Source organism: Pelecanus crispus, chromosome 4 (assembly GCF_030463565.1).
Source record: "Pelecanus crispus isolate bPelCri1 chromosome 4, bPelCri1.pri, whole genome shotgun sequence".
Lineage (NCBI taxonomy): Eukaryota > Metazoa > Chordata > Aves > Pelecaniformes > Pelecanidae > Pelecanus > Pelecanus crispus.
The window spans coordinates 14,013,256-14,029,320 of NC_134646.1; the positions used below are offsets into that span (position 1 = coordinate 14,013,256).

The 16,065-nt window shown below is 40.5% G+C and overlaps 1 protein-coding gene across 6 annotated transcripts in view; it reads right to left on the reverse strand.

The window, feature by feature from the left end:
* Positions 1-932: 932 nt before the first annotated feature.
* ELF2 (E74 like ETS transcription factor 2) overlaps positions 933-16,065 on the reverse strand; it is a 54,193-nt gene continuing 39,060 nt past the window's right edge. For 3 of the 6 annotated variants that reach the window (XM_075709254.1, XM_075709253.1, XM_075709255.1), the window contains 6 exons: positions 11,524-11,637; positions 10,215-10,388; positions 8,168-8,254; positions 3,732-3,924; positions 3,003-3,356; positions 933-2,569 (listed from right to left, as the gene is read on the reverse strand). In XM_075709254.1, the coding sequence (XP_075565369.1) occupies positions 1,942-2,569; positions 3,003-3,356; positions 3,732-3,924; positions 8,168-8,254; positions 10,215-10,388; positions 11,524-11,637 (1,550 nt within the window). In that variant the 3' untranslated portion in view covers positions 933-1,941. The remainder of the gene's footprint in view (positions 2,570-3,002; positions 3,357-3,731; positions 3,925-8,167; positions 8,255-10,214; positions 10,389-11,523; positions 11,638-16,065) is intronic. The other 3 variants (XM_075709256.1, XM_075709258.1, XM_075709257.1) reach the window with 3 other exon arrangements.

Here is a 16,065-nt window from a genome sequence, read left to right on the forward strand (position 1 = left end):
CTTGCACGTGGACTGCAACTATGGAGTAATTTGTGTACCATGTGTTCTCACCTGAGCTTTACCCTGTACTCATGTATCATGATACCCATAACTTCAGCGCAATTATAAATGGAAAACCTATTTAGATACTTATTTAATTCAGAAAAAAAAAACCTACCTGAAGTCATGTATTTGTGCAGAAACCAAAATATTAACAGTTGGAATGTCAACGGCAACATCATCAAAAGGACCAGCAGAATAAATATTTCTCTTTTTTCACAGTTTCTACCTACTGGTACTTTCTACTTGCCTCTATGAGGTCGTCAGAGAGATTAGTACACTCGAGTAGCCAAGTCTGCTCATTTCTACCTTTCCTTTGCCGTGCAGCCTTAAGGTGTAGCTGGAGAAACAGTTAGGTTGTTCACAGAGCTCTAGAAGTTACTGATTCTCATTTAAGCAAACCCCGTCTTCATTAAAACAACTGGCAGCACACACAAAGTTATCATCTGTCAGCTGGAGGACAATAACTTCTTAAGCTACTCAAGTTATTCCATAAGCACTTGTGTAATTAGCCACAATGCAAGAACACTGCGTATGCTCACCATCCTGAAAAAGCGTAAGAGAACTAGATCCCTGTCAGAAGTTACCTCACCAACTACCGCAAGCTTCTCAGATACTTCAGTGAAAAGTATTTCAGTATACTGTGTGGGAGAGTTGGTCAGCCGTTCGGAGTACCAGAGTAGTGAGGAGTTCCAAACTTCCACACTTTATCAGCTATCTTAGGCTGAATGCCTGGAAGATTTCAAATAAGCAGAAAAGAAGGTTAATAGGTTGAAAGGCAAAAATAAAAAATAAAAAGCAGACCAAACACCATTAAATTTCGTTTCTATATTTCAGTAAAACCTACTTGAATACACTTTGAAACAAGAGTACAACAAAATAGAATATACTTCAAATGTTGAATATACAAACTATTATAGTTCATTCTGAACACTGGTACTTCCCTCTTAACTTCAACTAAAAAAAATTTACAGGTTTAGAACTACCTGACAAAAGCTCATGCTGGGCGTGACCTTTCAAGTGACAGAGTAGAGCTGAAACTGAAATGTATGCACGGATGTCAAGGCTAAGTGAGAGACACAGGCATGTTACAGCAGAAGGCAGAAAGCCTGCTGCTATTTTGTCCACAATTAAGAAATTTAGACAGACTTTTAACTACCATACAAAATATGTTACATGTAATTCTATAACAATACTGTGCTAGGTACAAGATTTTTAAAAAATTTGTTTTAATAAAAAAGCTTTACACAAACAAGCCATTAGCTTATTTCAAGAAAGATAACTGAAAATCAGTCTAAGGCTTTCATTTTGAATCTGCTTAAGCTGTATGATACAAAATTCCCTCTAGGCCTCTGTCTTCTTTTAGAAGCTCTTTAATCTTCTCCTTTATTTCACATTCTACAATACCTAGTAGCAGAGTTTTTCACATAGCACCAGTTGAGTACTGTGGGCACACAGTAGTAATTGCTGGTATGCATATAAAATGCATCAAATTTGCCATTTGTAACAATGAGACTTTCCTCTCCCCCTGAAAACTAAAAACCAAGGCAAACCTCTCACACAACTCCCTTTTAGTGTTCCAGGTCTTAGTGTAACTCGGTAACGGGTAACGTAGTGAACTGTTTGGTCCCTTTTCAGTCCCTCTATCTTTCCTTCTCCATAGGTTCAGCTGTTTCCCAACTGGAAGAGGCAGGTTTTGTCAGCGTATCAATGTGGTTCAATTCCCACTGAAACACGGGAAAATAATTTTTTTTCCAGTAAGTCTTCAACATATGCATGTTTATTAACATTTAAAAACTCTCCTGTTCGACTTGGTGATCGCATCCACGTCCCTCCCCCAGTCATGTCAGTATATTCAAAACCGTAACAGTCTAGAAGTCCATGCTGGAAGCAACCTATTCTTCATTTCTCGCACGTTATGATTCCTTCTGTTTTCATTGTTACAGGAAGGGCAATAGCTGAGGGCGTGCTAACTACTACTACGTGGGTCACAGTCTTGCTTCCATCTGCCGGCTTCTCTTCTTTTACCAGCTGCAGCGTTTTCACTTCACGTTCCTGTTTTAAAGCCGCTGTGTCTGATTTAACTTCTGGGCTTTTTATAACTGCACTAATCACCCTGGGAGGAGTCTGGCCAGACGCCTGCTGAGCAGGCACCGATAGTCTCATTACTGGTGTCCCATGAGCTATAGACACTGGGGTTAGTGCTCTAACAGCCAGCGGGGTTCCCAGGATGTTAATACTCCCTGACCCAGACAGGCCCGTTTTTGTTTGTAACTGACACTGCGTAAGTTGCGTGGCAGGGATCGTGATGATTTTGGCAGGCTGCATTGTGATTTTGTCTCTGTTTTCCGCAGAGGTTGGCATCACAGTAGGGATTGTCTGGATTACTACCTTTGGAGTTGTTGCTGTTGTTGGACTTGGATTGGTTATTAACGGTGACCCTGCGTTTACTGACTGCACTGCCACGGTTGAGATTTTCTGTCCCAGAGAGGTCATTACAACAGGCACTTGCATTGCCACACGTACAGTCCTGCAAAATAAAGGAAGATGTGTGTGCACATTAGAGATGACGACAGGGATAGACAAATCGAGGATTTACAGATTTTTAATTGTTGGGGTTTTTTTTAAACAAAACAAAAACAAAAAAACCCCAGAAAACCACAAAACCCAAACCTTTTGCACATCTAGCAATAGAACTTTGGAAATTTAGTGGCATTCATCTCTCGTTTTTCCCCTCCCTCTCTACATAATTTTAAAATACACACGAGGGCAAGTACATTGACAGTCGGCTCTGATCTCCTAAACTAGACTTTCATAGTATTCTATCATGTTATATTGCTGCTTGCAAATCAGAAACGATTTCCAACATTTAAAACATAAAATAAGAAACTAAAAGACAACTTCCTAACCAAAAAATTACTTGTCATTAGCAAATGACAAGCCCAAGCCATGTTAATACAAACCTGGGAGCTGCCGTGGCTGGGACAGTGGTAGTGGTAGTTGAGGGACGAGATGACGATGTATCATGCGCTGGTGAGGCAATATTCACAACTCTGGTGACAGCTTTTTCTGTTCTGGTACAGCTTAACTGAGAGGTATTTTTTCCTCCACGAGCAGAGGTTGCTGCTTTTAAAAGGTTTTCTGCAGATAAAGACACTCTTTCCAATGACTTTTCATCTGTAGGCATTGACAAATCTTCATTGCAGGACTCGCTTTTGTCATCGTCTATGACAACTATATTTTTTGGCATCTCCTTAAACTGATATACAAGCCTCTGTCCCTCAACTTTTGCAAGGATTCCTCTTTGATAGTAGTATCTGCAAGAAAAGTGCAATTAAGTAGTAACCAACATAGTGACAGATTTTAAAGAAAACCTTGTTCTATGCTAACAAGAAAATCTGAAGGAACCACAGTTAAATCTACAATGTGAGATGGTATGGAAAGAAGCTGGCAGAGCATACTGGCTGAAGGCTGAAAAAAAATCTGACCTTTTAAATACATCAGGAATTAAATTGCAAATTAACTGGTACCATAAAAAGCAACAGGAACTGCAAGACTGATGCTTTTCAAACAGCTAAGTCAGCAAGAAGGCAAAGCTTTTAAAATTTCAGAACTGTTATACTTCTATAGGCAAAACTGAGAATCAGATTTAAAATTATAGTAGATAACTTAAGGATAATAAGGGTTTTTACCTCAGAGCTCTTCCCATAGTCTCATAGTTCATGTCAGGTTTGTTTTTGTGTTTTCCCCATAGCTTGGAGACGGCTTTCGAGTCCACAAGTTTAAAGATTCCTTTCTCTCGCTGAGTCCATTTAATATATCGAGGACAAGTATTTTTGTCCTGGAGAAGGTCCAGAAGAAACTCCCACAAGTACGTTGTATTTCCTATAATCAGAAAGCATTTAAATATTAGAAATCCACTTTTAAAGAGAACCGAAAGTTCTCCATATATAGGTAACTCTGAACGACCTGCATTACAAGCAGATGTTAACGCAGAGGATGGTATGTAATGTAACCTGCACATATTCATTCATTCTGTTAGGTTTAGTAAAGCTCCCATAAATATTTACATTCTGAAAGGAGCTAATCCAAGTGATCTGCTATATACCACATGAGCCTATTCAATGTAGCGCCCATTCTCGGTTCTTGAAAAGAAGTGTGGGAGGGCATTCCAAGTCACGACAACCTACATCTGTTCAGCAGAGGCAGGATGAGAGCTCAGAATTCTCTTCTCATATTTGCTTAAACAGGAAGTGCATTTTATGACACCGAAGGACAGAAGGATCTAAGTAAGTAATTTTTAAAAGGCATACAACCTTCAGTAACAAACCATCTCAGCTGTGATAAGTTTGTAACATAACCTCCTGTCCAGGATCTGGGGCTCTCACACCGACTGCTGGCAGCCCCATGTTCTGACCCTTCCCAAATACATGTTGCAGAGTGACCAACGTCCTTCTAGGTGCAAAGCCAGTCCAACTTCTTGCTACAAGTATTCATATGGCAGAAATCCCATGTACCTTTCTGTAATTAGGGGGATACAGAATGAAGTCAGCCTACAGAAGAAGAATTTAATTTACTTCCCAGGTATTCAAGAGGTCTACCATTTCCACTGGAGGAGCCCCAAGACAGGGTTTATGACAGTAACTATCAGGATGGCATAAAACATAACATGGGAGTTGTCTGCACTCTGACTATACCATCTGCATTTAGGAAAAGGGGAAGAGAAGCAGAAGAAAAAAAAAAAACCAACAGATTGCATTCCAATTTGTACAGCTGGAGAAGACTCCTCAAGTTATCTGAGAAGGAAGAACTAAGACAGAGCTGTAAGAATAATAACCTCAGAACGTTAATCCCAATTCTTCACTTGATCACACTTCCAGGGGGTTACACGGACCAAATAAAAATATATTAAAGGGGGTTTTTTTGTGGAAAAAAGGTCATTAAGTCCCAAGATTTAGCGGCCCAGCATAGTGTTTGTTATGCCACGCTGAAGACAATTAAAATACATTAAGGCAGGTTAAAGACCACTCTTGCAGACTCCAAGTTGTTAGCTACCTTTGAAAAACCCCAAAAGGTAGAGAATATTATAGTTTCCATCTTCTGGAAGACCACCTCATAGACAGAGAATAAATGTATTTTACCATGTGCTCCAATTAACAGCAAGTACCAACTCAAGAGCTACCAAAATCCAGCTTCCACTGGATTTCAGAGACATTTGAATAGGACCTGTATGAGGAAAGAGTCAACAAGAGAACCCAGGAATCCTGAAATCATCCTAGATTTTAGGGAGTCAATCCTTTTTCTTTTCTTAGCTCCTTAGAAACAGAATTTCTGGGTCCACCGCCAAATGCTGTAGGTCTGTAACAGATTCTTTGCAAAAATGTGAGCGGGCTTCAGTATTAGGAAGTAAACAGGAACTTCAAGAGAAATCATTCCTGAAAGTGCCTAATTTTTTTGCGGGAACAGTGCTGCTGTCTCAGCAGGTTTTTTTTCTCATACTCTGTGTTGACATAAATAACAACTTTTTTTTCACAGGAGGGCTATGCAATACCTATACTACTCAGAAGCCATCTACTATTGCCAGTAACACCCAGAGATACCCTCAGGTGGGCTGCTGTGTCAGCTACAGCTGCTACGCATTTAACACAGAAAGCTTATTTTAGAAATGTTGAACCATTTTTGAATGGAACCATTTTTAATCCCTTTGTCCTTAGAACCAGACTTTCCTAATACTACGAATCCAAGCTTACAGACTCCTGAGGAAGACAAAGACATGGCTGGAAAACGTATTATCCGAACAGGTTTACATTCGTGCCACTCTTAAGCACCCGTAAGTCCAGCCTGGTAGACAAACATGTACTGCACCTTGCTTATTTAAAAGCCTTATTTAATAGCATACGGCTTCTCTTCTCCACTCTTGAAAGGTCTCACACTAACCAGTACTGCAAGCGGCCACTGAGCTAGACATTATTATTACCTATCTTAACTTCAACACAGAGTAGATTTTGCGCCACGGAAGACATTTTTGCAGCTAGCTGATTATTACAGCTGCCAGCTACTTAAGAATGTTAGCTGTCATCTCAAAATAGATGAATTAATGGCCAGAAATTATGTGAATGATACAAGGCATTGTGTGTATCAAGGAACTGTCACACAGGTACCAGCATCTATGTGGAGAGGCTCAAAGCCAGTTTTGCTCTGTCCAACTGCCTACACTATAAAAAAAAGTATCTATGCAAATGAAAAACAAAATATGGAAAGAGAAACCATGCCTAAACTGCCAATCCACTATGTGAGCACAAAAAAAATACCACTATCTCACTTTAAGAAAAAACATTAAGAAGTCTACAGTTCCTCCTGTATAGTAAACTGCAGGGCACAATTAAATCAGCTTTACAGCTGCTTTGCTGTGCACCAGAAAGTATCAGGAATGCACAAAGGAAGGAGTTCTTACACAGACAACAAGCGATCCCCTTTCCAAATGTGCACAACCAGCTCTCCTCCTCCTCCATGAATTAACTCTGCTGACAGTACTGAGCTCTAGGAATAATTTCTGGTTTTCCAAAAACACGCTGCATGTAAAATAGCCTGTATTTGCAAGTAATTTTTTAAAATAGATAACAAAAAAATAAATCCAGTAACAAAATATTTTGCAGGACATCAAGTTAGCCTACATTAAGGAAAATAAACGTATTTTATGCCAGTTGTAGTGTAAAATATAGAATGAGATACCTTGTGAGAACGAGAGACATAAGTAGATCATTATGAGGGGCCAGAGAAATAATAAGAAAAACCCAAACCAAAAACCAAAGCAGTACCATCTCCCACTTCATAAAACAAACAGCTATAGAGTGAAATCACCAGTACAGACAAAAACTAGAAGATGCAGAAACACAGGCCTCCTTTCTCAAAGTTATTTGTGCAGCAAACTAGGAACTGGGACACTTTACGAGTACTATTCAGATAATGGAAAGCTGTAATAATGAAATCAGAATTAGAAGGAAAGCTACGGAGGCTTTCGGAATACTAAAAGAAAAAAGAAGAAAATTAAACAAGATGTACTTTTAAGTACAGCAGATACAAAATCTGTGATCTTCACTGAGGTCCACTGCTACACCCAAATCCAAAGACAGCGACAGTGGCCACTGCAGGGAAGTTTAATTACTGTCTGCACTGGTTTTCTTGAGCCAACATCTGCACAATGTCAGTCCCGTTCTTCCTTGCCCTACTGACAAATGTGATGACTCAGGAGCTGTAGCCAGATAAGGAATTACGTAAACTGTAGAGATCTTGCTTTCAAACACATCCCAAAATAACAGTGGAGCTGACCACTGCACACTCTTTCAGCTAGTATGCTGCTGAATACTGAAAGTCAGTAAACTTTGTTTCTCCTAGCCATAGCAACATCTCCGAACAACTTCCAGTGTAGTAAGTGGGGAAGAGATCCACGTTTTTCACCTAAAACCAGGGGAAGAGCCAACTCAAAGGTAACTGTGAGCAAATGCCCTAGTCTGTCTCCCTGCTGGGTGAAGAGCAAGGGCTTGGAGTCCAAGAAAGGACCCACTATTTATCAGGAGAAATATTTTATCAGGAGAAATATTAGGAAAGTGCAACTCTCCTGCACAAAATCCCTCACTTAACCAGTAAAGAAACATATCATTTGTTTTTCCCCTTAAGCGAAACCAAATCTATTAGTCAAGCAACATATTCCCACTGAAGTTTGTGAATCGACTAAGAAAACATATTTTCAACCATCACCACTACAAATGCCCATAAACTGCTTCTACTTGAGAACAAGCCTTTCAGCAGTAGGTTAACAAATTATGTGTCTAGCAGTAAGCTAACACACAACACAAAAGACAGCACAAGTCAATAAACACAAAGCAAAGCAAATGAAAAATCAGAAAGCCTATTAACTGTAGTGTATTACAGGGCACTTCTAGAGCAGATCCACACATCCTTGTGCTAAATCTTGTACAAACAAATTTGAAGACGAATAAAATGAAAACTCTAATGAAGTCAGTACAAACTCATCCACCAACCTTTTAAAGATCTGTGTATTTCCTGTGACAGATACAATAAACATACACTACATAATTTTAAAGACTCGATAAATAGAAAAATATACCTTTGCCTTCTCTAGGTTTCTTCTTTATACCTAGATCTGGAGACCCATCAGATATAGATGATTGTTGGGTCTTCGGTTTACGGCCAGCTGCACATAAAACACGGGGGAAAAAAGTATTAATCATATGCAGAATAAAAGCATTTTATAGTTTGTCTTTGCTGAAAGCAGCAGTTCATGCATTTTCTTCCCCTGCCATTTCCTTGCTACAGGTATGGATAAACTTAAATTTTTAGATTACTACTGCTGCATGTCCAGTTTAATTCATCATTTGGTTGCTTATTTCATAGGCAGATTTAACTCAATTTCAGACAAGTTAATGGCAAGTGAGATAAGCACCGAATGCATAAAGTAAAACTTCAATTTATTTGCATTCTTTTAGTCCAGTGTCTGGTTTACTCTGAAATGTATTATTTTTTCTTCTGCTTTGTTTTCGGTACTCTAGTATGCGTGTTGATCAAAGCATCGATTTTCCTAAGGAATTTTACTAATGAAATCGTAAACATTGGTTTCCAGCTTGCACCTGTCCATTAAAAGCTACAGGTAACAGCTTCCACTCAGTGTGCGAGCGGTGCCGCACGGATTCGCACACGGCAGAGCACCAAGAGGACATCCCCAGCGACGCGGGCCAGCTCTGGGCGGCGCTGGAAGCCCACCTGCGCCGCAGCCCCCAGCTGCGGGCTCCCCCGCGCCTCCTCCTGCCCCTGCCAGGAGGCTCAGGAGGGGACTCCTCGCAGGCTTAGAGCTGCCTACGTTCCTGTGCCAGGGAAATCCTCTCCCAGCAAGACCTGCGGCTTCACCCTTTCACACTTCGGTGACCTTTTTACTCAAGGTAAACAGGCCCAAGCAGGGAAGAGGCACATACCCCACGGCAGCAGGCTGTCAACAGTCCGTGCTTTTGCCTTCAGTTAGAGGCAAGCAGCAACGATTAACTCTCCTACCTTAGGCACAAGAGCATTAATTTTCGCTGATGAGCAATGTTCTTCATTAAACACTGAATTTAATTATGAAGACCAAAGTTACGGCTCTGTAACTATGACTGAATGACCTTACACACTTAAGAGCAGGGATTTGGACTCTCTAATAGGAAAAAAATATTTACAAAATAACCTTCATAAAATTTCAGAACTTCCTGAGCACAGCCCTGTAACACAATCTGCCCAGTAATGACCATTCAAACAGACAGTGGAACATAAAGAAATAGTTTAAACCAGTATAGGACTACAGCTACGGAAAAGCTGTAATCATAATTTTCTTGCTTATGTAATTTACAGTAGAGTTACAGTTATCTGTGTGTGCTTTTTTATTAAATCTAAACCTCACTGATCTTAGATTTATATTACTTTATCACTACATTGCTTTTTTTTTTTCCCTCTAAATGACAAGTAAATATTCCATCTTCGCAAGTCTGGAAGCTCTAATAAAACAATATTGCTGTATTTATGTGAACTGTATTGATGCCTGTTAAGAAAACTGCTAGACCAGAGAGAAACCTCACCAGGTGCCAACCTCTCATTTGGTAGCTGAATGCTCAGAACTCAAACACTGTTCTGAATAGTTTCTCCTCCAAGACATGCCAATCAGACAAATAAGATACTTCTCTCACAAGGGAGATCTTGTACTGATTTTGTGAACTGATTCATGGGTTTATAAGTTAGTATTTACCCTGCCATTTCATTGGAAGAACCCCGAGTCTACCCGCTCTCCAAATATACCCATATTTCAGACACCAATGGTTACCCACACAAGTCCTCTTTGAATCCTTCTCTACCGTTCCTCCACTTCATAAACTGTGCTTAAAAAACACAACAACAACAGACATCATCTGCCTTTATGGCTTGGTGAAGCCCATTCTCTTGCTACTTTTTTTCTTTTTTCTTGTTGCAGACTCATTTTCTAAGAACTCACACTTCAGGCTCCATTCAGTCTGATTATATGAGCAGAGAAATCAGATCATCTAACCTATCTCCACCACTATCAACTGCACCATCTGCGGCAGCGCACATCAGAAATACATTTGGAGATTGCTCCTACGAAGAGCCATGCATACCTTTTTTCTTTTTCATTGGTTCATGGATATCAGGGGAAGTTGGAACAGGAGATGCATCCATTGGTTCAGATTCCTCCGTTGATACCTCCACCACAGTTTCTGTGATCACGTCAGGTCTCATGGCCGCATGGATAAATTCTGGGGTTGACACACAAGGAGGGACAAAAACTTCCACTATGAGGGGGGAGGGGGGAAAAAAAAAAAAAAAAAAGAGTATCTGATTAAGTTTCTACCTGATTATTTTAACGTGTATTACATGAAATTACTTTAAACAAAGCATATGCAGTAGTATAGCAAGATTCTGCTCCAACAACCTGTCAGCTAGAAAATCAATCAAATTCCCAAAAGCATGCTTGCCAGTATTGTTAGGCGTAAGTCAAGTGCCACAGAATCATAGAATCGTTTAGGTTGGAAAAGACCTTTAAGATCATCCAGTCCAACCATTAACCTAAGATTACCAAGTCCGCCACTAAACCAATTAAGGGTATAGTAGCAATTTCATGTTTCTGGCTTGGTGGCTGGATCACACCAATATTCTTTAGAATTAAACTCAATCTAAATGAAACAAATTAGAGCTTAATCTTTGATCCATATTCCAGTCTCCATTTCCTATTTTGTAGCTTTTGGGTTTCAGTTTGACCATTATTTCATCCAACATACATTAAGTAACTTCAGAAGGAACATCAAGCTAAAGCAATCATTAAGTTTTGGATTTTAAAATAGCTAACACTTTGCAACACAGTGTATTCAGATATTCTTTCTGAAATAGAAAAACAGATAAAAATACTCTTCCCTTAAAATAACTCTTTATTTTAGCGACTTAAAACATCAAATTCACAGTACCACAGAATGGCTGAGGCTAGAAGTGACCTCTGGGGGGCAGCTGGTCCAACCCCCTGCTCAAGCAGGGCCACCTAGAACCGGCTGCCCAGGACCGTGTCGGACAGGGTTTGAGTATCTCCGAGATGGAGACTCCACGGCCTCTCTGGGCAACCTGTGCCAGGGCTCAGTCACCCGCACAGTGAAAAAGTATTTCCTGTTCAGATGGAAAAGTTAATTTTAAATGCGTAGCTACTCAAGGATCTCTACTCAGCCACCTCTCTCAGATAAATGATTTCATCTACAAGTACGCTTGTTACAGGGTGGAGAAATCACGTAAAAACTCAAACAAATCAGTAGTTCTGAAATAAGCAAGCAAATGTTTATAACAGCATACAGTTCTCCACAGAAATAGGTTTCCCAATTTGCTTGTTTTATCAATTAGTGGAAGGAGAAACGGCTCATGGAGCAGAAACTGTGGCTGACATACCAGGACTCCTGGCATCTCTCAGGCAGGTAGGAGACTCCATATGAAGCAAGGCCTCTGCAGCTTCAATTGTCTTATCCGTGCAGTGCACATTGCTTCCGTGAACTGATGCTTCCACTGCAGAAGGACAAAAAAAAAATTAATGAGAACAGATTACTTATAAAAGTCCACACGTATCGCTGTACAACTGCGCTACTCAATCTTGGACACGAAAATCCCAAAATTGTCAGGTGTCTTCACACCTTTTATCCCTTTTCTGTCAATGGAAATGTTTAGGGAAGACATGCGACAAGCAGAGCCAACACTGCCACTTCTTAGATTAGATTTCTGGCTCACAACCAAGCTCATTTCTATGAGGTGTTCAAGAGCTTACAGAAGCAGACTTCTGGGATTTGTCTTCTGCCTTCAAGTTAACCAAAGCAAACCAGATTGCTGTTTGTTAGTTTGTAACCATCCTCATTACAGAGCAAGGAAGTAGTACCCTCTCCCTTTAAAATCTAAAGGTCACCTCTCTTCAGATTTTCAGTCTATTTGGATAAATAAATATTTTAAAAAAATACAAGATTAGTTTGCAAAACAGATATATCCAGTTTCATTTTCTGACATTAAAGGTATCTGTGAGTTGGGTTTAGCAGGCTTGGTTGTTAAAATACAAAACTCAAAGCACAACAAACAGTATGGGGGGGGGGGGCGTTAAGCAATAACTAAGGGAAGAAGGTAAAACTATCTCTGTTTTTCAAGTTCTGAAAGTTTATGAAAACTAAGTAATTAATCAAAAATAAGGTAACTTGAAGAGAGCACATTTAAGTTTGATACAGCACAGATCACAGCAACTTGAACACAGCAGCAACACTGAAAAAACCCCCAACTTGGCAATTAAAACTACAATCCTGTTCCCAGCCGACTCTGTATTCCTCACCCTTGCAAAGGTTTTTAAAAGCAGAAACACCTGTTGCACATCATCCACACTCTCCCCAAGGTACGCCGGCTCTCTCCAGTTGCTCTTTCCATTTATGGCCATCTGCTCAAAGCTGAACCGCTCCAGCGAGGCAGCCGGCAGCCCAGGAAATCTATCTTTAGCGTAAGCAGGGTCACCTATCTCCAGCGTCAGAGAACTAAAGAGGATTCGGTAGTAACTCCCTAGGAGAACTTCAAGGCACCTATCCTGTTACTGAAAATGTCTGAGAAACAACTTGAGGTTCGTTTCATGAAAAGCAGGGAAAATACTGCTAGCGTTGCTTCTGACTTAAGAAAACACTAGATACAAACAGATTCATGCAGGCACACATGGGGAAAAAACCTTCCAGCGTACTGCAGTTTATTTAAACGCAAGGATTAAACACCTGAAAAAAACCCTACTAGCCAGCAAACTAAAGATAAAAACCAGAAGCTGAAAGTGAACAAAATCTGGCAGACACACAAATGCAAAATTCTGGGCGACCGAAACATCTTGCTGAACCAGCCCGCCTGCCCACCCGCTGGCCAGGTGCTGGGATTCCCACACAGCCCTCTCCTGGGATGCTATTTAGGGGGCTTTATCTTTTGGAATAGCAGATGCCTGATAAAGCTGAAATTCCAGCACCGATTCACCCCAGGCTGGGAACAATAAAAGCCTACCTAAGAGCACAGGGAAATCGCACTGAAGGAACAGGTCTCTATTGCATGCTCTGTCCCTTGGATAATCAGCGGCAACCAGCAAGAGCTTTGCACCGGGAGCCCTTTCCCCAGCTGCAGGTCCCGGGGTGCTCGCCGTGCTGTTCCTTTCCCAAGCAGCAGTTTGGGGATGTCCCAGGTCAGAGGCTGAACATCTGCACTGAAACTGAGTGGCCCTGCAGGAAACCCTCTACCTAAACATTTATCTTGCTAAAGAGAAGCTTCGGTTCCACAGAAATTGATGACTAAGTTTCCCCTCATCTACTGGATAAAACTTTGAACTGATCATCAGAATACAGGAACAATATTCAGCTAGTCATTATATATGTATCAATCCTACACCAATACTGAAATCAGAAAGTTCAAATCAGCATTTCATATATTATTATTCTAAAGCATGAAAGAAGATCTAAAGCAGGTGAGTCAAGCTGTTCCACCAACCCCTCTGCCTCCCCTGCAGCAGAGCGCTGTACAATTTTCATTTCTGTTTCTGCTGATTACCATTTTGGGACAACTAGTTAGTTTGCTTCTGTGCAGATATCAGGCTCCAGTATATAGAGGACCTCCATGAAGTAACTCAAACAACAGTTGCCGAATTTCAATTGTAAGGCAGTACTGAATTAGCTTATTGAAGTCATCTACTCCTAAATGCTTTAAAGCATACAAAATTTTCCTACTTTTATATCCAAAGTATTTCCTATAGGGAACAGTTTAGATGCTGCACCACAAGAGGTGCTTAGCAGAGAGCAGGAACAAGGCAAAAAAAGATAGCTGAAAGCCATCTTTGTACTTTTGCAGTACGATGGCATCCTGCTGAGGGGCTACAGCAGCAGAGGGAAAGGAGACACAACCCCCCGGCATCAGGGCCTAAGGCTGCGATAGCCTAACAGCACAGCAAGGAGCAGAGGAGCCACCCAACCTTTGCCCTAAGTAACCCTTTCATTTCCAATAAAAATAGCGCTATCTACTCCTCAAAAGCCTCTGACATTTGAAAATACACACTTTACAAATGTTTTCCCAATGTGAACCACTTAGGACTCCACTAAAATTGCCACCTAAAAAACATCAAGCAAAAAATAGTAACACTTCTGGCTTTGGCTGGAACAACACACATGCCGGCTGTCATGACAGTTAACAAACTAACCTAACATTGCCAAAAAGACATCTATTAAAATACTTACTAAAATGAGTGCTATTACCAAGTCTGAAGTCTTCTCAGCTAGCTACGTTCTCCTCGGGCGACTCCATGGTTTTAGCCTCAGAAGTGTTTGTCCACCCAGTGAACATAAGGAGTTTTCAGTTGTGCTCAGGCAACACTCTTGAGCCAACACATTGGGAAGAGATAGGTGCAAATTGTATCTCGACACAAGTTTTCCATAAAATGTCTTTCTGCCATGCTAGAAAATGTCTAATAGAAGACAGCAAGTCAGTGTGCTCAGGCAGAAGATGTGACAGTGATGAAAAAATACAGCTAGAAAAGGCATCCCAAGAGATGAAGTGGGGGAACAGGTTCTCTCAGAGAAGGGATGGGACAAGGAAAAACCAGGCAGCTGCTCTTGCAGATGACTAGATCAAGTGTGATCAACTAAACTACGCTTGTATCGCAACACTTGGTAGCACTTCTCACAATAAAGACCGGGGGGGGGGGGGGGGGGGGGGTGTGTAAAGCAAACCAAAGGAGTAGGATTCCGCAATAAAAAAAAAAAGCCAACTTCAGTCAAAAGCCATCACCACAGAAAATCGCGGGCAGTTATTTACTATGCAGTACCTTTCAGGCTCATATAGCTTGTGCCATACAAACATACATCATCACAGCAACCTTAATCTTCTCTCAGTACACTGGCGCACAAGCACAGTATCACAGCGGGCAGACAAATTTCTAACCAAAGAATGATGTGTATGACCCGTTTCTTTAAAAATGCCCGATTCACAAATTTTCTATTATATTTATACTATCAACTATGGTACCACTATGCACATATACAAGACTCCCAAAGCTAAAACAGACTGCGTCGCTTGAGTAAAGAACTTAAGGTGTAGCTCTGTTACCTTCTATACTCATTTCAGGAAGAATATTACTTGCCCAAATGAAGCAAAGTAGTTTATGCGGATGAAAGTACATTTTCCAGACTTTGGGAACTGAGTAACATGAGAACTGCTGTTTACAGATCTAGAACACATCAGAGTTAACACCACCACTTATCTTTCATTCTTTTAAACCAAATCTCATCTTACTGCTTTTATGAAGAAATCTGATTCCTTGGCATGTTATTTTAAAATAGTTCCATTAAAAAAGTTTCTGGTCTGTTTTCAGGAGGGGGAAAAAAAAAATCCTCTTAGAAAATAATTTCAATTTTTAAAATGTAAACAGTTAACTATGCTAGTTGATCTCTCTCTTCACTGTTGACCCTATGTCTTCTAGCTCCACTTTCTAAACAAATCGCATGTTCAGTAGATTATTCAAGGCTCTCAACAGCTGTTATAAAATACCAAACTTGGTAATTAAGTCTGACAGGGCTGCACTTCAGCTTTACAGAAGAGAATACTGGCAACATATCCATTTTGCAACAATGCACCCAGTTTTAACATAAAACAAGAGTAACAAAATGAATTGAAGTAAGTGATGAGAGGAAAAAAAAATATGGACTGAAATTTTCAAAATGGTACTTTCTGAAACTGCGATACAGCTCTCCCCTCTCCCCCCTCTTCATCCGAAGAGCTATCAATGTCTGCATTTACAAGGTCAACACTTAACTGTAGCACTTGATTTACAATAGCTTATCCTTTAATACTATCAGGCAACCAGAGCAATACTTTAATGAAGAATTCACAATTCCAAGCATGGAACTCAGTCAAGAGTGACCGCACATACGCTACCAGACCTCATTAAAG